Consider the following 25,762-nt stretch of genomic DNA (forward strand, 5'->3'; position numbering starts at 1 on the left):
ATGTTTCGGGTGCTGGTCTTGAATGTCCTACCGATGGTTGTGGTCCTGCATTTGTTGTGGATACTCCACAACTCGTGTGAGTAGCATCGTGTAGCTTACATTTCGACCCACAGCTTGTGTGAGCAGACCCATTTCATAGCTCGTGTGAGCAATGATGTAAAGGAAAGGTTATGGTTATATGTTTAAGCACACTTCGTGTGAGCTTTCCCGAGTATTCGATGATATTCTAGATGGTTCAACGGGCAAGAAAAGGGATTGAAATGGTAAGTTTTCAAGTAAAATTGTGCACATGCCCATGAAAAGGTTGTATGAATCAATGATGTATTTTCATATGAAAATGACTTATCATGTGGTTAATCCAAATGAGTTATGTATAAATGCACTAACTTGTGTATTGATGATGATGTATAGACTTGTGCCAAGCTTGTGGTTTGGGTTATATTATGATTATAATTAATGTTATATAAATGAAATGGTAAGTTATGTTTCATTTCCTACGAACTTACTAAGCATTATGTGCTTACGTAGTTCTTTCCTATGTTTTATAGATTATTGGAAACTCAGTCAGTTTGGAAACTTGTCGGAGATCTATCACACTATCCAACATAAATATCGGTAGTTTTTGAATGTTTTGGCCAAGGTTATAATGGCATGTATAGGTTGAATTGTAATGCCATTGTGTTGAATGTTTAGTTGGTGGATTGACTTGAATAAGTTATGAATGTTATCTTGGGTTGGTACCGTTGATGCTTTGATAGTTTGTGTTATTGTGCTATTTTATGATGCATGTTTTGTATGGCTCAAATGGTATGTGTTGAATTGGTAAGATCATGGTCAAGTTATGGCATGTTTTGGAAGGTATTGAACTAAATATGAATGTTTGAAATTTGGTAAAGATGACATGTTTAGGTAAGTTTTGATGATTTCTTTTGAGGTGTCTTTGAATGGCATATTGGTTAGTTGACTTATGATCATTGGAATGGAAAACATATGCATGTTTAGGTATGGATTGATGCCTTGTAGGTGTGCACATATTGTTCAAGTGATTATGCATGAAATGGTGTTGGGAATGGCTTGTTTTAAGTGAACTTTAGGTCCACATGGCCTGAGACACGGGAGTGTGACTCGGCCAGGTGTGACACATGGCCTCATGACACAACCATGTGTCTCCTGAAGGTTCCTTTGTATGCAAGTCAGTAAGTTACATAGCCTAACACGCGGTCTGGCACATGCATATGTGGGGAAAATTTGAGAGTTACAAAGGCGTGTGACGTGGCCGTGTAACCCTACTTAGAGAGTTACACGTTAAGGACATGGGCTGGGATATAGCCGTGTGTCCCTAGTTTGAAGGTTACACTGCCTAAGACACACCCATGTGAGGCACACGACCGTGTGACCCCTGTATTCTAATTTTTGTAACTTTTTCCTAAAGTTTTCAAATGATTCCAATTCAATCCCAAATTATTTGTAGGGTACTTTTAGGGCCTCAAAGGCTTGATTTAGGGACAGTATGTGTATGAATGATTAGTTTATGATATGATTATAATATAGAATGATATTATGTTTTGATGTTCTAATTGTACGGTAATGCTTCATAACCCTAGTCTGACAACGGATATGGGTCTAGAGTCTTACATATTTAGATTTGAATGAGACGTGTGTGTTTTGGCATGTTTTGGGATTGTTCGAGTGTGTTTTGAATAAGTTTAATAGTCAGTACATGGTATGTTTGTGGCGTAAGTAAGTTTAATTTGGTAAACATAATTTTGAAGGCACATTTTAAGACACACAGGCTGTCACCGGGTCGTGTGCCACACGAGACCACCACACACAGTCGTGTGTCATTATTGTTTTAGGTGTAGGTTCTACACAGTATAAAACATGGCCTGTGACACGACCATGTGTCTCAAGTCAGTTTGCACACATAGTTTGGCACATGGCCTGCGACACGACCGTGTCACCCTATTTCAAATACCCACACGGGGTGGGACACGACTGTATGTCCAGACTTCAAATGTCTACATGGTTTAGGTTATGTCACACGGCTATGTGACCCCTGTTTCGAAAATTTTCAAGTTTTTCTAAAATTTTATGTTTTGTTACAAATTGATCCTGAAATGTTTCCAAACTATTTTTAGGACCTTGTAGACTCGATTTAAGGCTCGTAAGTTTATTTTTGTTGTAATTAAATTGAATTATTAATTGATAATATTTAAATTGCATAATTGATTGTGTTTTGAAGTTGAATGTTTTGTTTTGTACGATAATACTCCGTAACCCTATTAATTGATAATATTTAAAATATGCATTATATCATAAATCATCTATATGTTCAATCGATTTTTTTTTCATACAAAAAACCTCAAACCATCAAAGAAGCATCCACATTATTTGTGTACCTTTCCAAATAATCACAATTCGAAGGATCCCCTGGTATGTTCCAACCATGGTCTTATACATTCCCGAAGTGATGCCATAGTATCTTTCCACTATGGTATTGTTCGTTATCGATGTAATGCTATAGTATCTTTCAACTATGGTCTTATTCATTTCGGATTTAATGCCATGGTATCTTTCAACTATAGTCTTATTCGTTTCTGGTATAGTGTCATAGTATCTTTCAACTATGGTCTTATTCATCTCCGGAACAATACCATAGTATCTTTCAACTATGGTCTTTCTCGTTCCGAATATAATGCCATGGTATCTTTCAACCATGGTCTTTCTCGTTTCTCAAGTCAAAGATTTTGCTCAAGCAAAACATATATAGATAAGCATCAAATTACAAATCAATAGTCAAATAATTACTTAAACTAACTTACGAACTTACCTAACAAAAAACGATGGTAAAATCAAGGCTGAGTACTATTCTGTTACTTTAACTTTTCCACGATTTTTTTCCGATGGATTTGTTTAACTCAATTTGTTTCAACCATATTAAATAATTATATTAATGCACAAAAGTCATTTTATTATCAATTTACATAGTTGCCCCTAAACTTTACACTTTATTCAATTTTGTCCCTAAACCTGAAACCTTCAAATAAAACCACATTTACTCACAACCATGCTAGCAGAATTTCTTAAAGTGCCTACATGACCCATAATTATTAAAATTTCACAATAATCCCATGTAATTAATTTAACAATTAAATCCTTAAACATTAAAATTACTAAAAAATACTTAACAAAATTCTTATATTTAGTTATTAAACTCAAGAATCTATCAACTAAATTCACAAACACACTTATCTCATTCATGGTAGGTTCCTAAATTTTTTATAGTTGTATGAATTAACCCCCGAGTTAGCTAGATTAAGCTAAAACGATTACAAAAACGTAAAAATTATTTAAAACGAACCTTAAAATCACCCACATGCGTTGGAGAGAGCTTGGACGAACCTTTTTTTCCCCAAAAATGGTGATTTTTCGGTTTGAAAAATATGCACATAAAAGGTTATCAATTTGTTTTCTTTATTTTATTTTAACTTAACTTTTCTTTTAATTTTATTTAATTAAAACATATAATTTTAAAATAAAACAAGCACTAATCGTATATACCATTTAATTATGGTATATTTTCCACATAAACCCTTGCAAGTTCAATCAATTAACTAATAGAAACTAACTTTTGCAGCTTTTACAATTTAGTCCTTTTTACTTAATTAATTATCTAAACGTTAAAATTTTTTAACCAAATTTTAATACGACCGTATAATAACTCTATAAACATTAAATAAATAATAAAATACTGAGTCACTAGTCAGAATTGTGATCCCAAAACTACTGTTTCCGGCACCACTGAAAATAGACTGTTACACTACCCCTAGCCAAGCCATGTTACAACGTACTTAAAAGACCTATTGATTCATATTTCTTTGCCGACTACATTAGTGGAGAGAAATTGCTAAGCTCAACTTATGAATGCACAATTAAACTTAGGGATTGCAACTTAGTCTTAAATGAGGGAATAAAAGTTGATTAGTATGAATTTAGTATATATTTATTAAGAGAAAGCATTTAGTATATATTCTTGTTGTCACGACAATAATTGAGAATAATTAAACAATATTTATACTTAAGTTGCATAATTTCAGAATTTTTGTTCTTGAGCATAATTTCCCTACACTCATATTTGTGGGAAGAAATGATTTTTGAAGGAAATTTTCAAAGGTGATTTTCTTAAACTTATTTTGCAATTTGTGCATTACTCGGGACAAGCAATGAATTAAGTTTGGGGGTGTAACACCCCAAACCTCGCCCAGATGTTATGGTCAAACTTGAGAGTGTTACGAAGAAGGGTTTTGAAATCAATCTTATTACGATAAATTTCTCACGTTTAATTATTATTAAAAAGAATCCACATTTTATCAAGCATATTATTATTTTCGTTAAGGAAAACATTGCTAATTTGCTCTTTTAGAAAACTTATTTTGTAGCAAAAGTTTGATATTGTTAAAGTTGAAAACCGAGTTTGTGTTTTTAGAAAACATTTGTTTGCGTAACATCACAGTATAAAAGTAAAAAAAAAACATCCAAAACCAAAATTAAAACAAACAGTCCAGAGAGTCCCAAAATTGCAAAACTCTAAAAAATAATCTAGATTTTAAATAAAAACCATTACTCAAACAGTTCGCGAACTAGTGGTCACCACTTAGACTTCGTTGCACTTACCCCCTATGTCTAAGGATTACCTGAACATAATAGACAACAGATGTGAGTTTTCATAAACTCAGTGTGTAACCCAACGGAAACATACAAGTATCAAATTCAGAATTTTAGTATATCAGAATAGAAGCAGACATAAGACCTTATCAGACTCAGATTATTAGAAACATACATATATGCAAAGTCTTACCCCCATCCTTTACAAATCATCTCCGACCATCCCAACACATTATGTGGGGTATAAAACACCCACCCAGCCCTACACACCACATAGTGTCTGAACGACACTTATCAGAATAATTTGTAGTTGTGCTGCCAGAATAACGGCGAATTATCACCTCATAGAGCACTTCCTCCAACAAACAGATCTAACATGACCTACATGCTCGTATACAGATACCATACATGTTTATACAACACAATTAGACATACATATCAGTTTTCCTAAACTCAGATCAGTCCATTTGAATAACATATCTCATACATTAGACTTTGTTTTGCCCTTACCGGCCCTATGGAAGGCCCACAGTCAATTGGAACGACACGTGCGACTCAAGGAAAAAATTTAGAATTCTAGGCCCACATGCACGTATGGCCTACACAGTCTGGCCCACAGCCCACACACCTAAATCAGCCTAGGCCGTATGACCCACACGGCCTCTGTCACACACGGTCGGGCACACGCCCGTGTGTCGCACACGACCGGCTGGTGTCAATAGGCCACTTTTTCGGCCTTAGTCGAACTATGATTTTCTGAGTTTTTGTTACACACTTGGTTCATTTTTTATGTGAAAATAATCCCGAGACCACCAAAACCTAAAAACCGACAATACATGCCTCAAAATTAGTCCTTAATCCCTAATTAAATTGAAATAAATAGATTGACTACAATGAAACTCAAGTGTTCGTTACTTACCCCACTTCCCGAATAACCCCGACCATGATTCTGCAATAGGAGAGCTCCGTTCCTCATGATTCACTACTGCTAAAAACCCACAAATTAATCTAAAAAAAAGCAATACTGATCTAGATTAGCTTTATCAATTGCCCCTAATCCAAGCAAAAATTCACCACCTTCACTTACCTAGACACACGAAGAGATTAGAAGTTCAAAACACCGTAATTTTTGAAAGGAATATTTTGACAACAAGGAGAAAAGAGAAAAAGAAATTGATGGAGGAAAAATAAGAGAACGTTAGAAAGGGGAAAGTTTTTGGGAAAGAGAAAAATAATAAAAATTAAATTATATTAGAATTTTAGCACATAATCCCAACCTCCCCCAGTACTCAACTAACAGTTCCCAATTAACTCAAAATTTCACTACCACCGAGCTTCTATCCCACAATCGAAGCAAAAATTAGCATACCCATTCACACAAGGACTCGAACACAAGACCCTAAGGGAAATTAACACCTTACCACTTGAACCAGCAGGCCCATTCTGATATGAATTTACAGGAAATATAACATAAGCCCACCCAACAGGGATAAGGCGAAGATAAAAAAATAATAAATTTACTAAGAGTGGGAATTAAACCTAAGACCTCAAACACACCCCTTAGAACACTTAACCAGTGAAACAGATACTCATTTTTAAAAATTCTCACAAAAACAACGATAAATAATTCAGGTCATTACAGGGGGTGTGGAAACACTAAAATATATAGACTTTTTCAGCACCTTTTGAGCATTAATACATTCCATTTCTAAGTAAATTTCATCAAATTTTATGTTTTTATTATAAAATAAATAAATTGAACTTAATTTAATAAAAAATTTTAATTTTAGTTATTTTTATAATAAATTTGCATAGTTTGGCCGATTGTGCATAGTTTTGCACAATGGAAGAAAAATCAAAGCGATAATCATCTTGAGGAGATTGGTTTGCTGAAGCATCCTTCAGAGCATCTAACACATGAGGATGGTTGATTATTTTACAACCATGGATGCCCCAAATCAACCTCTTGGACCCATAAAAAAATGTCATTGATCCAACAAAAATTGGGTCAAATTAACTTTTAATCTAATATCAAAGAAAGGGCCCAAAGTGTCCAATTGAAAGAGGATGAAGCATGAGCTTAAGGAGCAGCCCAAAATACGTCCACCCCACATCCAAATTAGCTCCCAAAAGCTAATTATAATATTTTCAAAATAGTCTTAACTTTCTCCTAAACCCGTTCCAACCCCTCATCTTTTTGTGCATTCTCACTTTTGGTATTAAGCTAAATTTAGCAAAGCCATCTCAACCCCTCTCCCTACTATCAAGGGTCGATCATGGAAAGGGGTAATGGTTTCTATTTTTAGTCAATAAAAGTTTCCCTCTTCAAGTATAAATACCACCCCTCACCTCCTCTCAAAGCACTCATCAACTCATTCACCATTCATTTCTCTCCTCTACTCTCTTTTGCCTTTTCATTTTCTTTCCTTCCCTTGCCGATTTCCCCTCTTGAGAAAGAGCTAGAAAGCCTCATGGAGCAACAAAAATCAAGCATCTTTAAGGCCTTTGAATTGATAAAACAAGAAGAGAGTAAGCGAAGCACACTAGTCTGGCTTCGGAGAATCACCAAGATTTATCTTCTAGTTTCCTTCTCTTAAATCTTTTCAATTTTTTGTGATCATAAACATGAGTGTTTATTGTTTTGATGCTCCTAATTTAATTAATATGACTTAAATCTTGTTTTTGTTAGATTGATTGCATTTTGTTCACTTAAATTGTTAAAATCATGTTTGTGTTGTTATAGGCCTTGGTAATTTGTTCAATTAGATAAAATCGTGCCTACGTTATGCTTGCATTATAATTGTAAGGTAACAAATGAATTAATTATTTACGGGATTGAAGTTGTAATTAATGGACAAAATATCTAGTTGGTGTGTGTTTAATCTACTAAGTGTAAAAGTGAGTTAAATTAGCAATAGTATTAAACAATATTCTTGCCTTGCATAGCTTGTAAGATTGTTGTGATTAAATTATTTCACTATAGGAATATATTGTTACTTCACTATGTCTTATATTTGCTTATAAAAATTTATTAGTTAATCCAACATCGGAATATGTTTGAAAAATTGATTAATTTAATAAGTACGTATGTGCAATAGTTAACAAAAGACCAAGTTGCCATGAAATTATTCATAACACCATGAACATAGTTTTAATAATTCTAAGTTAAAGAATGAAATTAATTTAACGCACTTACGTCATATTGATTAAAGCCTTTTTTTAGAAATCATGCATTGGAATTTTACTTTTTTATTTTAGTTTATTAATTAGTTAATTTTTAGTTTTTAAATCGCCTCTTTCAAATGAATATATTTTCCTCGTCCAATTTACTTAAATTTACATTTAATAAATATTTTCTTGTAGAGCCCCTCTGGGTACAATAACTCAACATATTTGTCACTTTATTACTTGTTACGATTGTGTATACTTGCACATTTCCGTCATTCCATTCACAAATGGCCGGAGATCTGGTTGTATCCCTTCAATCACGACACTCAGCCTAAGAACCTGAAAGAAAACATAAACTAGGTAAGTTCGTAAGAATTTAGTGAGTTCCTGGGAAAGAATCCCACCATAATTACAATTTGATAATAAGAAATAAGATTCAAGCTAACATGTCACATCTCGAAAACTGAGTTAGGAGAATCGGGTCAGTAAATCAGGGGTTAGTGAACTTGAAACCATAATTAGATTATATAATTAAATAATTAAGAGTTAATTAAAGAAAATATTAGAATAATTAGAATTAATAATTTTAGGTTACGAAATTAAAATTAGGTGTCCGGGAATTAATATGAAAAAGGATTGATAAAAACGAGATTTGATTTGAAAATAATTGTGAAAAATGTGTTTTAATTAAATTAAGGACTGATTTGAAAAACAAGGGGAAATTAAGAGTTTTTAAGAGGCAATTTCCCCTTAATTTATAAAAAATTTGCTCCCCTACTTTCTTCTTTAAAACCCCCATGTCCCTTCCCTCCCATTTAGCTTCTTATTCAAAAAAAATTCCAAATTAAAATCTAATATTTTCTCTCAAAATTAACTTATCCTTAATGATTTTCTAGCTATCCAAACACCTCAACACCTTCCAATTTTAAAGAAAAATAATTAAATCCTTAACAAATTCGTCATTGTTCGTCTCACGTTCAACTTTGAAATAGATCAACAACATTTTGTTTTCTTCAAATTAAGGTAACGTCTTGACTTATCATGATTAGATTAAGGTTGTTATTTCTCTAATTCAGAATTTAATCGAGTCTGTTGAGAGTTTTTAAGATTTAAAGCTTTTTAATCAAATTTTAGTTCAACAATGGTGAAATCTAAAATAATGAGTAAACATATTCTTTTTGATTGATTTTTAATCTATTTTTCACTAAATAGAAGGTATTTGAACTCAATTTGATAGATCGACATTTTAATGAATTTCGAATTTCCCCGTTTTGTGTGTTCATACAAGCTTGTTTTTCTGAAAAAATTAGATCGGTGAAAATGGATGAAATTGATGGTTTAGATATGTAATTAGATGGTATTTAGGAATATTAGAATCAAAATTAAGGCTTAGAGATAAAGTTTGAGTGGTTAAACATTTATTTCGAAAAAACTAGTTAAATTTTCTGTATGAGAAAAAAGAGCTTAGAGTGGTCATTTTTCTGCTACTTTTTTGAGTTTAAGGCTATTAATAATGATTTTATATTGTATTTAATGTGTATACAAAGTTTCAAATTCATCGAGAGGTTTCGCGAGCAATGCGAAAGGATAATAAAAGCTTGTTTGACATTGTTGTGTAAGAGGTATTGACTAAGGTGAGTGGTTTGACATACTACATTTAAACTCCAGTACACAGGCTAAGGTAACATGTGAATCCCCACTTATGGTATGCAAACCTTGACTTATTCCTTATGGAAATCCTTGCAATTTTGGTTGAATCGTTGAGTATATACATTGTGCGATTTTAATGGTGCAAAATGCATGAACTTATAATATATATACATGGGCTTTATTTTGTATACAATATATATTGGTTGTTATATACAATATATAAATGGGGGAGTTGTTAATATATATATGCGTGAGATTGAAGTCATATAATATATATATGAATGCGGTCTGTTGGTGTTAAACATATATATACATATGCGTGATTTGGTGCTATATAAGTAATATATATACGTCTTATATATATTAAATATATGTGGGTTGTAATATATATACACACAGGGGTGGTTATACATATATTATATATATATGCATGACTTTATCTTATATAATATATATATGGCTTTATTTTACATAGTATATGTAGGACCCAATTTATGCCCGGGCCCAAAATGGCCCAAATTCTTAAAACCCTAAATAGCCCATTGGGGCCCAAAAACTAAGCAAGCAACAGGGAACCCTAGGGTTCCCTCCCCTCTCGCACCGTTAACCCCCTTTCGGGCCACCCGAGGTGCCTCGTCCCGAGGTCTGCCTCCCACTGGCCTTTACACCGAAATGGCAAGGTCACCACCGTTGACCTTGCCTAACCCTACAAAACAAAGCAAAAATAGAGGACAGAAACACATAGAAAAAAAGAATCTTTGTAATCGGCTATAAAGCCTGAAGAAAAATGTAAACTTTGGACAACAACAGAGAAATACAGCAAAGAACAAAAAATCAATTAGAAAAAAAATCGAAGGTTGATATCTATTTAATTTCCTTGCTTCGTTTCGTTATTTATCTTTATTTTTATTTTCATTTTTATTTTCCTTACAAACAGAAATAAAAGAAAAAGGAAGGGACTCACATATGTTCGGCTTCTAACGCCGCCGGGACAACCGAGGTAGCCACCTCCGAGGATAGGTGGCCGGAAACTGAAAGATTTCTTCAGTTTTTGGGGTCTTTTGGTTAATATGTTGAGGATTTTAAAAGCGGATTCGGGCTTAGGAGGTTAAAAGGGGCCAGATCTGAAGTTTTCCCCTTTTTCAGCCACCGCGTGCAGCGGCGCCGTTGCCGGTGGTTGGCGGTCGACGCGGTGGCCCTTCGCCGGATTTTGGGCCTGTGCCCGGAGAAGAAAGGGAGGGTAGAGAGTTTTTTGGTTTTTTTTATTTTAAAGTAGGGAGAAATGAAAAATTATAAATATTTTTTGGCTTTTATAGATCGATTAAACGACCTCGTTTCACTTGGAGGGTTTTAGCGCCAAAATGGCGTTGTTTGGCATAACTCGTGCGTGACCCGACCCGCACGCAGGGATCCGCGTGTTTTTATTCGGAGGGATAATTACGCTTTTAGCCCCTCTGCTTTTTAATGTCTTCTCGTTTAGATCTTCTTTTATTTTTAAATCTGCCCGTTTAGTATATTCCCGATTTCAATTTAGTCCTATTTGAACGACACCGTTCTAGTAGAAAAGGGGAAAATTTCCCTTCCAGTCCCTCTATGTTATTCGCGTGTTCAATATAGTCCTTCCATTTTCATTTATTTACGGATTTAAACCCTGAATTTTGTTTCAAATTTTAATTTAGTCACTTTTTCGTGATTCCTTTTTTATTATTTAAAATTAATAAATTTGATGTTATTGCTGTTATTATTAAGTATTATTGTTATTATATGCTCATTTATACTATAATTCTTTTTTAATCTTCGTTATACATATATATACATGCATACATACGTTCTTATAACATATACATATATTTTATAATTATATATATACATATTTTTTTATGCTTTATAATGTTAAAATATGTATACGCATACCTATATTTTAAATATATACATATATTCTATAATTTATATATATGTACACATTTTTATATTTTATAAAAAAAAACTATCTACATATCTACATATATTTTTATAACTATGCATATATATACATATATTTTTATTTTCATAACTTAAATTTTATACATACGTATATTTTCATATATTTTTGTATAGTTTTATTTATTTTATTTATTGTTATCATAATTTTATTTTGTGTTGGTTTATTTATTTACATACACTATTGTTTAAAAAAGGGGGTTTTAGTTCTACTTATTCATTTATTTGTTATTCTATATGTGATTGATTTATCTTTTTTCTTTATTTATTAACTTTTTGTGGTTGCTCGTGCTATCTACATTCACGATGTCATATTCATTATTATCATTTACTAATACGGCTTTTATTCGTACATCTAAGGTAACATTACATCGATTTTTACTCGAATTCATAAAAATAGAAAACTTTGACAATAAAGACAATACTCGTATTTAGGATCTTCGAGAGGATTGAGCCCTAACGTATTGGGTTCCAATTTCTTTCGTTGAATCTAGGTAGTCGAGAATGCTCTTTAATTTAAACATGAATAAAAAGCTTATTATCGGGAATTCAATACGTTGTGTCCTAATGCATTGGATATGACACGTTGTTTTCTTGAGATGAGGATTTTCCTAAAAAATAATAATAAAGGTAGTATTCAATGTTTAGAATTTTGAGAAATTGTTCCCTAACGTATTGAGCTGCGATTTCTTCATCTGACTCAAACAATTGAATATCCTTTTCAATTTTATTGCACGAGTTTTGGACAAGCTCATTTTTTGAAGAAATGAAGTATCACGCCCTAACTCATTGAGTGTGACATTTTCTCTCTCCAAAATGAGAGGGTCTTAACACGTAATTTGATTTATATAAGTTTTTTTTTTAAAAAAAAAGATCGTATTTTGAATCTCTTCAATATGTTTACTTTTTTGTTTAAGCCTCTTGATAGTATTGCACATTGCATTACATGATCGCGGGTCACACCTTTTAAGTGGGAGTGAGAAACTAGTCCTTCGTGAGGTTTTCACCTCCGTGCAGGATAGTGGATTGCTTTCGGGATACATTCGTACCTATGTCTTCATGAGATTTTCATCTTCGTGCAGCCATAAGGAAATGTATCCCCCTGAACTGAACTCGGTCCATAGGAGCCTATAATGGGTGAGAATCGAGGAATCTGCTGGTTCAAGTACCCTTGCGCTAGAAGTCGAACCGCATTTAGTAAACCTTAGGAACTTGCCTTAGGTAGAACTATGCCGAACTCTAGTGGTCACCCAATTAGATGCTTTATTACTTCTTGTTTGTATTGAATCTTATTGTTATACATGATACTGACTTGTTATGTTTTGTTTTGGCTGCATGGCATTTGAATACATGACATTTCATTATAAAAGGCATTGACTCACATTCAGTTATTAGACAAAAGGCTTATCATGGAAAACAAATTTCTTGATAAAGTGGAAAATAATGCGGTTTTCCGAATATGGTCAGAAAAAGTACAACTGGAGAAAGGTGATAGCTTGTCGGAGGGATACAAATCAGAATTATGGGACTTCACTTATATCAGCGTAACACAGAACAATCTCCAAGAGTTGAAAGAAATATGGGCCCAATGGGATGATGAAACCAAATAGTTATTTTACTATAATTACAGTGATTTACCTTATTTGTTGGATATTAAGGTGGACGAGCATCTGTTTCGAGCTCTGGCCCAAGTTTGGAATTCTGCTTATGGCTACTTCACTTTTGGGGAGGTAGACTTGGTACCTACTATAGAGGAATATACGGCTCTGCTACGTTGCCCTAGGATTCAAGTAGATAAGGTCTATTCTAAAGCCGTCAACATCCTGAATTTTTTAAAAAAATTAATGAATATTTTAACAATGAGTGAGCAACGAGTCTCAACGCGGGTCAAACAAAAGGGAGATAGCAAATGTATCCCTTGGAAGAGTCTACGTGATTTGATTTTAGTACATCCTGATACTAAGAAGAAGGTTGATGTTTTTGCTTTGAGCATTTATGGGCTAATAATTTTTCCTAAAGCGCTAGGGTACATTGATGAAGCAGTTACCGATTTGTTTGATCGACTAGACAAGAGAGTCACACCTGTCCAAGCAAATTTGGCTGAGACATTCAGATCTTTGAGTACGTGTTGAAGCACGGGTGAGGGCAGATTCATTGGATGTGCACAGCTTTTACTAGTGTGGTCTCACAGTCCCTTTTGGAAAGTCAACAAAGTTTCTTATCGAGTATTTTCTAAGAACTATTCCCCATTAAGAGAATTAGTAGCGACGCCAAGACGCGACAACATTACTGTGGACAAGTGGATAGCGATTCTTCAAAATCTCAAAGACGAAGATGTTGAATGGAAAGCTCCTTGGATGGTACCCGATGAGATCTTGTATCGATGTGGAGACTTTGATTCGGTCCCTTTACTTGGGATTTGGGGAGCTATTGGTTATGTGTCGTTGTTGGTACTAAAACAGTATAGGTCGAGACAGTTCGTACCTGCCACCCATGGACTAGCCTAGAGTGAGTTTTCATATAAAGATGATGGGTACAAGAAAAAGATTCGAGAAGAGACCAATGCTTGGAAGCGAATTCACCGAATGAAGAGACTTACTATTGGACCAATGGTGACCCCCGAGTATAACGAGTGGTGGAATAAGAGGGTCAACAAAAATATCCCCAGACTAAGAGAAGAAGATGTTCGACTGATAGGGGAGTATTTACAAGTGGTCCCATCTGAAATAGAAATCATAAAATAGGATTTTGAAAAGAGGAATTTGGAGTTGGGAAAGAAAATAGAGCAGTTAGAGGAGGAAAAAATGCAGCTAGGACTGGATGTCAATGTTCAAAAGCTAGAGACCGACAAATGGAAAAAAGGAAAGAATAAGGCTGAAGAAGATTTGGACAACCTGAAGATGGATTACAACAAGTTGCGTAGGTCAATAAGAACAGCCGGTTTGGGTAAGATGTCAAAGCAATATCGACAGGAAATCCAGGAGGAAAAGGCTAAAGCTGATCAATGGGAAAAGAAGTTCCAAGATGTTCGAGCTCGAGAAGTTGCTTTGGAAAAGAGTCTATTAGAGTGCTAAAGCAAGAAAATGGGATTGAAAGCTTGAGTAACCGAGTTAGAAAAGTCGCTTCACCAGCACCGTAGTCGTAATTCTGCAATCGAATTAAAAGCAAATTTAGGCAAAATCGAAGAATTGAAGGGATAGGTAGGAGAGCTCGAAGACGCGTTACAAAACAGTGCACTCCAAATAGAGTCAATACTTCCTTTTGCATTCATTTCATTCATCTGCATTAGAATAATATATTATGAACAGTGGCAAGAGCAGTTCCATCGGTCTCAAGATCAGATTAGAGAAATATACTATATTATGGGCGAGGCGGTGGCTCAAGTACACGAAGTAGCCGATCATCTACAAGCCCTAGCAGTTCAGGCTGATGTATTAAGTTTGATGTATGAGTCAGAATCGGACCGAGGCTGATAACTAGCTTGGCTTCTTAGGAAGGTCAAGGCTTTGAGTATAAGGGCAAAGTCGTATATGTAATCTATTTTATGTAAAGAAATTTGTTTTTTTTAGTAAAGTTTTTCTAATAAAATTGAATCAGATTCAATACTTCCTTTTGCATTCATTTCATTCATCTGCATTACATTTCATTATATGCATCAAGTATAATAAAAAGACCCTAATAATTTAAAATATGACAGTTACCTTGGAAATTGACAAGAACCCATCAATCAAATATCACTACAGTACTCGTCGTCAAACAAAAGCAATGGATCAAAGGTTAGAAAAGTTGGAACAATTGCAAAAGGAAATGCAGGATAAAATGCAGGACCAATTAGATAAAATCCAGCAAGACATGCTAGAATCCCAGAAAGTTATGATGAACCAACTATCGCAATTATTGGCTGGAGCGAATGATAAAGGAAAAAACCCAGTAATTGATTCTGGAGTTGATCATGAAGATCCCGTTTACCCTCCAGGTTTCATCCCAATGAATACTCAAACACAACCGAATATGTGTCCACAAGGAGTGCCTGCCCACATTAGACCTCAATACCAAGTCGGCGCCTCGGCACCAATGAACTTTCAGACAGGCTCGGGTTCCAACCCAGGGGATAATCCAACCAACCCGTTGTCCCCAATGTGGACGATGTAGCGGAAGTAGAGAAAGTAAGGGTGGATTTACCGAAGCGACTTGAAGACAGGTGCAGGTGGCTAGAGGAAAAGTTCAAAGCAATGGAAAGTGTTGATTACCGTTGCAAGATCGATGCCAAAGACCTGAGTTTGGTCCCTGACTTAGTTCTCCCACCTCAGTTTAAAATGCCCGAATTTGAAAAGTATAATGGGACTAGCTGTCTTGAAACCCATATCACCATGTTCTGTCGGAGGATGACGGGATATATCAACAATGATCAATTGTTAATTCACTATTTCCAGGACAGTTTGATCGGAGCTGCGGCCAAATGGTATAACCAATTGAGTCATGCCCAAATTAGTTATTGGAAAGATTTGGCACAAACCTTTATGAGACAATATAGCCACTTAGCGGACATGACGCCCAATAGGATCACGCTACAAAACATGGAGAAGAAACAACATGAAAGCTTCAGGCACTATGCCCAGAGATGGAGAGAAGTGGCAACTCAAGTCCAGCCGCCTCATCTGGAAAAAGAAACCACAATGCTTTTCATCAACACTTTAAAGGCCCCGTTCATCAACCATATGTTGGAGAGTGCCACTAAGAGCTTCTCAGACATAGTGATGACCGGTGAAATGATCAAAAATGCAGTAAGAAGTGGTAAAATAGATGCGGGGGAAAAATTAGAAGACCGGCCTCGAGGAAGAAGGAAGGCGAGGTGAACAACGTAAGTGCATGCAACAAGGGATATTCAAAACCAATTACTGTTGGCCCACAAAGAGCGGTAACAACTAGTCATCAAGGCCCCCCGAGGTAAGAGCCTAATTCGAGGTCTGAAAAGCCCCAGTTCACGCCTATCCTGATAACTTATAGGGAGCTGTATCAAAATCTGTTTGATGCACATGTGGTAGCCCTTTCTTATCTCACGCCCATGCAACCCCCGTTCCCTAAGGGTACGTTTGGTTCGCTGTATTGGATTAGAGGTGTATTGGATTAGAGTTGTATTGGATTAGAGGTGTATTGGATTAGAGGTGTAATAGCAAATCAACTGTTTGGTTGAATGTAATGGAATAGAGGCGTAATAGTAATCTTGTGTTTGGTTGAATGGAATAGAGGTGTAATAGCATAATGGAAAAAACTAAAATGACTAGAATACCCTTACCATAAATTTGTTTTGGTAAATGATTATTGTTATTGTTATTTAAATTTTAATAAGATTATTATTATCAATAATAAATAATTTAATCATATTTAAACATAATTATTATTAGATATATTATAATTAAAATATAGAATTTAATAAAATTCTTAATAATCAATATTCTTATATGAATTTACTCAAATAATAATATATGATACTATAAAATATAAATTAACATAATTATTATTAAATATATTATAATTAAAATATATAATTTAATAAAATTCTTAATAATTAATATTCTTATATGAATTTACTCAAATCATAATATATGATACTATAAAAGATAATTTGAAATAATTAATATTAAATATATTTTAATTAAAATATATGATTTAATAAAATTTAAAATAATTATAACTAATAAATTATCTTATATGAATTTGTATAATTTAAAATAATTATTATCTTAGTCAAAATATGACTAATTTTTCGAAGCATGGGAAGAGGATTTATCTAGTAATTTTAAAATTTATCTAAAAAATGCTTAAATTAATAAATTGCAAAAAGAAAAAAGAAAAAATCGAGAGGTATTTGGGTCAGACTCAAGTTATTTCCAAAATGTGTTCGGATGCTTAAATTAATGAATGAAAAATCACATAAGCGATAAAGTGGCAAAACATTTGCATATTATACAGCTTTAAAGAAACTTAGAATACACAACAAATGATGTTTGCATTCTAAAATATGGTAAAAAATATATTGCTTTAACGAAAATACAACAAAACAGATCCCAATACCATGCCCCATGGTTCTAAATTTACCCACTCTTACTTCGACCAAGCGACCGTATCGATTTCAGCTTGTGCACTCCTATATAATTCCAGTCTCTTCGCAAGAGCGGATCGGCGTTCCATGATTGCTGGATCCTCATTCAGTAATGCCGATAATCGTTTTTGCTACAAAAGAAATTTCCCAGAAATCATTCACTGATCATTTGTTTCACCAAAATAAGTAACAGACGGTAAGTTGACTCTTATAAACCTTGAAGAATACTAAACTCAATGTCAAAAGATAGAAAAATAGCAGGCAAATTTTATTTGGTACATGAACAATATAAGCAAAGATGGGAATATACCGGAGTTTCACTCATAGCCTTGTGAACCAGATCCTTCAGAATGGAATGAGTCTGAAAAATGTAACAAATGAAATCAATCCAATTTGAAGCATCAGTCTATGACCAACATGATCCCTAGTAAACCGAGACCTTAATAGCAGTTAAAAATTATCAACATTTTTTATGTAAGACAACTAAATAGTAGAGGATAGCAAGAATATTGATACACATACAATGCAAACAATCAAATTAAAGCCATCATTTATTGTACCTGAGAGACCAGCCTGTTGAGATTAGTGTAATTCATTGGTTACATGTTGTCGTCTGTATTTGTGGTCTGGAACGTCCAACAAATCGAACAAATCCTGAACCAAAAACCTTTCTCCTTCTTTGGTGGTGCTGCCTTGGTATCCCTCTTGGCAATGAGATCAGCCATGAACTCAACAACAGCCTAATGTAGAAAGAAGTTGAATGAGTTAGTAGCTCATAAGAAATCAAACAGGAAAGGTCCCAGCAAGTTAAATTTGTAGCTAGATTAGCATTACCTGAGCACCCAATTTGATTACTTCTCTTGGTGGAACTTCCAGGGGAGTCTCATCAGCTCGGAAAACTCTCAATTTCGACAATAATCTGAAAGACTCGGGTAAAACTCTGATCTGGTTGTCACTTATGTCCAGCTCTTCAAGCATCTCGAAGTTTTTAAATCTGAAAAAGTTTTTCCCACATTCAATTGATCTCAAGAACCAAAATAGATATTGAATTAGGACAATACGATGAGACAAAATAATTTGTTTGTTTTTCCTCTTAATGTCATCACAGTACTCTCTTGCAAGCACATTAACCTTCCTTTGATCCATGCCTAACTGGCAAATGTCCGCCTGTCCACATAAAGCAATTACAGCAGCTTTAGATAAATAAAAGTTTGAATTAACATTATAACCTACAAGAAAACATAGAATGTACACAAGCAAGGGTACAGCTTGTAAAAAATAGTCCAGAATAAACTGCAGAAAAATGGAAGGAGATCAATAGCAACAATGCTGGAGATCCTTAACAGTTGTTCTCTACTTAAACTGTCAAACTTAAAATAGCTATGTAGAGGAATATAATAGTAAATTTGGATCTTCAATCAGAAATTGGAACTTTCTTTATTTGGACACATTGAGAAAAAAATTCCAATTACTCCAATAAAAGGATACCAAATGATGTCATAATGAAAATTCTCAATTAGAAAAAGAAAATGAAACAATGGATATCACTTAGAAAATACGCCTAATAAGCATTTATATGGTTAACAAATTGAGTAATTCATAGAAGTAACTTGAAACAGAGTGACACTCGCACTTTTATTGAGATTTACTTATAAATCTACCTAAAGTTCTCTAAAAGCCTTGGAATCAGGAAAGGATAAAATCCAGAGCAGAAGCACCTTAAGGAAAAATATGTCAGCACACTGCATGCATGGGTAAAGAATTTGGGCAACGACAACTCATCTTGCTCACTACGGCCCATAATTTGACAACACCTAGAAAAACACATTTTGTATTCGGAGTCAACAAAAGAATTACTACAAAATATTAATAAAACAAATCAAAAAGATCTTATTAGCCCCACACCTCATTATCCTAGGCAGCTTGTTTCTGCGAGCTATATCCATTACAAGTGGCCAATACTCTGATGCCCTGGAGTTAATTTCATCTGAAGTCCACAAGAATTCAACATTTAAAAAGAAACACAATAAATCTAAATGTAGAGCCACAGTATATGAATAAACAAAGTGAATGAAAGAAGTATGTTAGAACTTAGATCTGAAAACAAATGCAGCAAACAACATAAATTTATTGAAAGGGAAATATGCATATAACAATTGTTTAAAAAAACAATAAAATCAATAAAATAACTACGAAGAAGCTAAAACTTTGAAGTCAAATAATCAAAAAAAAGTTAAATTGTCAAATTTCAATCTGTTATGACGTGTTAGGAATAAATAAACAAACCCATAATTAGCTTTTCTGTATAAATCAAATCCATCAAAGAGTTGATTCAATTCTGAGATTCAATCCCTACATCTACAGAGAAATCAATATAAGAGGACTATAAAATTTTGAGGGAAAAAAACTTAAAGATTCTAAAAAAGAAAAAAAGAAACAAAGAAAAAAGAAAAAGTAGAATACCAGAGCAATGTGCATTCTGCCAGAAGGCTCGAAGCCATCATAGCAAATGGGTTCAGGTTTATGATTTAGAAGATTTAGCAGTTCATCCTCTTGAATACATTCTTCCCCTACACTTCTTATAATCTTGAACTTTTCTTCTAAACTCATCCTGAAACAATGATTTCAAAATATATAAATATATTTACTCGATTTCCATCTATAAAGAAATAGAAAAACAAAAAATTACAACGAAAATGACTCACTGTGGAGTTGAAGAGGAGGAGGGAGGTTGAGAATCGATGGAGAGAGACTGCATGCCGGAAGACGGTGGGGTCTGATCCGCAGGAGATTGGTCCGCCATCGGTTCAGAGAGTACTGCAACGGCGTTGGCAAAGGGTTTACAATACAAAGTTGTGATGTCAAAGAGAGGTAAAAAAAAGAAGGAGAAGACAGCGAGGAGAGTGGAGAAGAAAGCTAGAAGGAAGAAACAGAAGACGGTGGATTTTGGGTAAAACAGAAGCGTGAATGGGGAGGGTAAAACAGGGAGGGTAAACTGAAGCGGCAGCTAATCTGGGCAAAAGAGAGGGATTAGAAATCGGTGGTTTTCACCGATTAGAAAAGTAATGTATTACACGCGTATTAGCAATACATTGAACCAAATGACGGAATAAAGAGGGATTAGGTAGGGCCCACCGATTAGAGTTGTATTGGCTATGCCAATACATCCAACCAAACATGCTCTAAGTGGTATGACACAGACGCCCAGTGCGAATACCATGCAGGGATAACGGGGCATTCGATTGAAAATTGCACCGCGTTTAAGTAGTTGGTCGAAAGGCTCATTAAAATGGGTGTTATAAAGCTCGATGATCCCTCTGGACCTAACGTAGTAGGAAACCCATTACCTAATCATTCTGACAAAGGAATAAATGCAGTAGCTGAGGGTGGGAGTAAGATAATTAAGGCAGACGTGATGGACGTAAGAACCCCAATGAAATGTGTTTGGGAACAGATGGTATGTAAGAGTCTAATCACACGAGATTTAGACGAAAAGCCTAAAAGGGCAGGAATACTGTGAGTTTCATGCCAAAGAGGGTCATAATATCGAGGAATGTATAGAGTTTAGGACCATGGTACAAAATCTAATGGACAATAAGGAGATAGAGTTTTATGAAGAATTCAAGGGATTTGAAGAAGGAGAGGTCTGCGCCTCAGAAGAAGGACCCGTTGAAAGATTTCGGAAGGTCAATCACCCAGTAGTGATTATTTCACGGCCAATGAGAAATGAAACAGGGATACAGATACCACCAAAACTCATAATCCAAAAATTGGTACTCTTTTTCTTTAGGGATAACAAAAGGGTTCCTTGGAATTATGACTGTAACTTGACAATTCTAGGAGAGGGAAACCCGATAAATGCTTCAGAAGAGAGCAATGATGATGGCTTCTACACATGAAGTGGAAAGCGTTACGATCCAGTAATTTCAAAAACAGAGCTTGTAAAAGGAAAAACCTTGGTGGTTGAACAGAAGAAGGAAAAGGCGGTCCAACTAGAATCACCTGTCAATGAGCCAGTAACAGAGATTGAAGCTAGGGAGTTTCTAAAATTCTTAAAACATAGCGAATACAGTGTCGTAGAGCAGTTACATAAACAGTCAGCTCGTATCTCGGTACTAGCATTACTCTTAAGCTCAGAGGCACATCGCAGTGCGTTAATGAAAGTATTAAATGAAACTTACATCGCTAATGACATCTCTGTGAACAAGTTAGACTATCTTGTTGGTAACATAAGCTCTGCACATTACAACCCGCTGTAAGGGGTATACGTTGCCAGGGGTATTAAATGATAATGGATCAGCCCTAAACGTCTTACCCTTATCCACCCTAAATAGGTTGCCCATAGACAGCTCGAATATGAAAACGTGCCTGAACGTAGTGAGGGCGTTCGATGGTTCCGAAAGAAGAGTAATGGGAAGGATTGAAATACCCCTCTTAATCGGCCTAAGCACATACGAGGTAGATTTCCTGGTAATAGAGATCAAGCCTTCTTACAATTGTTTGCTAGGAAGGCCTTGGATCTATTTGGCAGGAGCAGTACCTTCATCGCTGCACCAAAAGTTGAAGTTGGTAATAGAGGGTCGACTGGTGACAATCAATGCAGAGGAGGACATCATTGCGGCTGTAACTAGTGACGCACCTTATATAGGGACAGAGGAAGAAGCGATTGAATGTTTGTTCCGATCTTTGGAATTTGTAAACGCAACCTTTATTGTTGAAGGGAATAAGATCCCCACACCCTGAATATCCAAAACAACGAGGATGGGCTTACAAATGACGACTGAAAAAGGGGCTCTACCTAGAAAAGGACTTGGGAAATACCTCTAAGGGAGGGTAGAGGTACCCAGATTAATGCACAAATGAGACCGCTTTGGTTTAGGATATACGCCAAATGCAAAACAAAAAAGGAAAGAGTTGGAGAAAAAGCGGGAAAGGAGAAAAGCACGCTTGGATAGAGAAGAGATTAAATGGGAGCCCATGATAATCCCTCACATATCCAGAACTTTCATATAATGGGAACTATTCATTCTGAGCGGATGACGTCAAGAAAGGGAATTACAGAAGAAATATTGGGGAATCTAAGCATCAATGCAATATGCGAGGAAGAGGTGGAAGAAGGGAATTCATCAGGCATTCGCCCTTACAAGCCAGGAAGCGTTCTAAATAATTAGACTGCCGAGGAGATCCTTGTAACTTTTAAAGTCAATTCAGAGTAATATTTAGAACACACTTGTTGCTCTGAGCCTGGGAACAACAAGAATCTTTTGTAAAAGGCATATGTCTAAAGTCCTATTTCAATGAAATATATCATTTAGTCTCATTTTGAGCAAATATTCTTTTATTCTTTCCATTCCATTCATAAACATATTGTGCTTACAATTATTCTTAGATTCTTTTCCTTTCAATTTCCCTTCACCTCAATAACAGGTCCTTAGATATTAATGATGTGAGCGGCATTGCTACTAACTCAGAGTTCTCTTTTGAGCAAGACATGGGTATACAGGATTCTCAAGATTTTGAAGATGATCGAGGCCGTAACTTATCTCCTGATCTGTTAAGAATGATAGAACAAGAAGCAAAACAGATCCTACCTTATAAAGCTTCGTCGAAGTTGTGAGCTTAAGGGAAAGAAAAGAAGTGAAAATTGGAGCTTGCATTGATATAGAGACAAAGTGAGACCTCATTGAGTTGCTTCAAGAATTCAAGGATGCCTTTGCATGGTCTTATCAAGACATGCCCTGGTTAAACACCGATATAGTGGTACACCACTCCCTATAAAGAAAGAATGTAAACCAGTTCAGCAAAAACTTCGAAGGATGAGACCTGATGTCTTGTTGAAAATAAAAGAAGAAGTTAAGAAGCAGTTTGATGCTGGTTTCTTACAGGTGGTCAAGTAATCAGAATGGGTAGCCAACATAGTCCATGTCCCTAAAAAAGATGGGAAAGTACAAATGTGTGTGGACTATAAAGATCTGAACAAAGCCAGTCCCAAGGATAATTTCCCGTTACCCCATATTGATACCTTAGTGGACAACACGGCCGGTTACTCACTGTTCTCCTTCATGGATGGTTTCTCTGGGTACAACCAAATTAGGATGCATCCTGAAGATATGGAGAAGACCACCTTCATAATGATGTGGGGAACTTTCTGCTACAAAGTCATGCCGTTTGGGCTAAAAAATGCAGGGGCAACGTATCAGAGAGCCATGGTAACCTTGTTCCATGACATGATGCATAAAGAAATAGAAGTTTATGTCGATGACATGATTGCAAAGTCTAGAACAGAAGGGGAACATGTGCAAGTCCTTAGAAAATTTTTCACAAGATTAAGAAAATTCTAGCAAAAGCTAAATCCACCGAAGTGCACCTTCAGAGCCAGATCAGGAAAATTACTGGGATTCGTGGTCAGTGAAAGAGGAATTGAGATTGATCCAGACAAAGTAAAGGCTATACAAGAACTACCCCTGCCGCATACTCAAAAAGAAGTTTGAGGTTTTCTAGGGAGACTAAATTACATCGCTCGGTTCATTTCACAGTTAACTGAGAAATGTGACCCCATATTTCATCTCCTTAAGAAACACAATCCAGGTGTATGGGATGAAGAGTGTCAGAAAACTTTTTAAAAAGTCAAACATTACTTGTCCAACGCCCCGGTACTAATGCCACCTTACCCATACAAGCCACTGAAACTGCATTTGGCAGTATTTAAAAATTCCATGGGATGCGTGCTTGGCCAACATGATGAGTCAGGAAGAAAAGAAAGAGCGATCTACTAGCTTAATAAGAAGTTCACTAAATGCGAGACAAGATATTCGCCAATTGAGAAGTTGTGTTGCGCCCTAATCTGGACAACTCGAAGATTGAGACAATACATGTTGTACCATACAACTTGGTTAATCTCTAAACTGGACCCTCTGAAATACATGATGGAGTCGACTGCTCTGAATGGAAGAATGGCCCGATGGCAAATTCTGTTGTCTGAATTTGATATAGTCTATGTGAACCAGAAAATAGTAAAAGGGAGTGCAATAGCAGACTTTTTGGCCAGTAAAGCGCTGGAAGATTATGAGTCACTAAACTTCGATTTCTCAAATGAGGATTTGATGTATATTGCAACCACAGAAAAATACTTTCAAGAATACATTTCTTGGAAGCTGAACTTTGGCGGAGCTTTGAATGCTGTGGGCAATGGGATTGGGGCAGTCTTGGTATCTCCCGATGGTGATCATTACCCATTCACTGGCAAATTAGATTTTAATTACACAAATAACTTGGCGGAGTATGAAGCATGCATCATGGGAATTCGTCCAGCCATTGAACGTAAAATCAAAGTGTTAGAGGTGTATGGGGATTCTGCATTGGAAATTTATTAGCTCAAAGGCAAATGGGAGACAAGAGACTCCAAGTTGATTAATTATCGAAAGCTGGTCCTGGAATTAATTGAGGAGTTTGATGACATTACCTTCTGTTATCTCCCACGGGATGAAAATCAGATGGCAGAAGCATTGGCTACATTAGCCTCTATAATCAAGGTAAATAAACAAGAGGATATGAAGCCTATCCAAATGAGCATTTATAAAGTTCCAGCCCATTGTTGCAACATTGATAATGAAGAAGAAAATGATGATCACCCCTGGTATCACGACATACTGTGATATGTAGAGAATCGCGAGTATCCTGACCAGGCAACTGGGAATGAAAAGAATACATTGAGAAGGCTTGTCAATGGTTACGTCTTAGATGGAGAGATCTTATATAGAAGAGGAAAAGATCAGGTGCTGCTAAGATACGTAGACACTGTAGAGGCCAGGCAAATTTTGGAAGAGGTCCATGAGGGAGTTTGTGGAACACATGCTAATGGTTTCACAATGACCAAACAAATCATGAGATTCGGATATTATTGGGCCACCATGGAAGGATATTGCATCAAATATGCCAAGGAGTACCATAAGTGCCAAATTTATGGAGACAAGATTCACGTGCCCCCTTCACCTCTCCATGTCATGACTTTTCCATGGCCTTTTTCTATGTGGGTCATGGATGTCATTGGGCCGATCTCGCCAAAAGCTTCAAATGGGCATCATTTCATATTCGTAGTTATTGACTACTTTACTAAGTAGGTAGAGGCCACTTCTTACGCTAATGTTACAAAGTCAGCAGTCAGTAGATTCCTAAAAAAGGAAATCATATGTCGGT

At 35.5% G+C, this 25,762-nt stretch overlaps 1 protein-coding gene across 2 annotated transcripts; it reads right to left on the minus strand.

The window, feature by feature from the left end:
• Positions 1 to 17,348: 17,348 nt before the first annotated feature.
• On the minus strand, positions 17,349 to 20,586 carry LOC107950799 (plant intracellular Ras-group-related LRR protein 5-like). 2 transcript variants are annotated; one of them, XM_041089959.1, is made up of 6 exons: positions 20,030 to 20,586; positions 19,472 to 19,553; positions 19,285 to 19,380; positions 18,401 to 18,733; positions 18,127 to 18,306; positions 17,349 to 17,927 (listed from the first exon to the last, which is right to left on the minus strand). In XM_041089959.1, exons 3-5 carry the CDS (start codon positions 19,312 to 19,314, stop codon positions 18,166 to 18,168), a joined length of 504 nt encoding a protein of 167 aa, XP_040945893.1. In that variant the 5' UTR covers positions 19,315 to 19,380; positions 19,472 to 19,553; positions 20,030 to 20,586; the 3' UTR covers positions 17,349 to 17,927; positions 18,127 to 18,165. The 2 variants fall into 2 exon arrangements, with proteins under 2 accessions (XP_040945893.1, XP_040945894.1); XM_041089960.1 differs by lacking the exon at positions 20,030 to 20,586 and having other exon boundaries at positions 19,472 to 19,562.
• Positions 20,587 to 25,762: the final 5,176 nt, after the last annotated feature.

The sequence above is a fragment of the Gossypium hirsutum genome, chromosome D03 (genome assembly GCF_007990345.1).
Source record: "Gossypium hirsutum isolate 1008001.06 chromosome D03, Gossypium_hirsutum_v2.1, whole genome shotgun sequence".
Lineage (NCBI taxonomy): Eukaryota > Viridiplantae > Streptophyta > Magnoliopsida > Malvales > Malvaceae > Gossypium > Gossypium hirsutum.

Excerpts from the sequence above, each read along its gene's own strand:
- LOC107950799 (XM_041089959.1), bottom strand. The coding sequence starts at position 19,314 with ATGCAGTGTGCTGACATATTTTTCCTTAAG. Across the intron at positions 18,734-19,284 it reads CTGACATATTTTTCCTTAAG|GCGGACATTTGCCAGTTAGG; the intron begins GTGCTTCTGCTC and ends TTATGTGGACAG. Across the intron at positions 18,307-18,400 it reads TAATCAAATTGGGTGCTCAG|GCTGTTGTTGAGTTCATGGC; the intron begins GTAATGCTAATC and ends TTTCTACATTAG.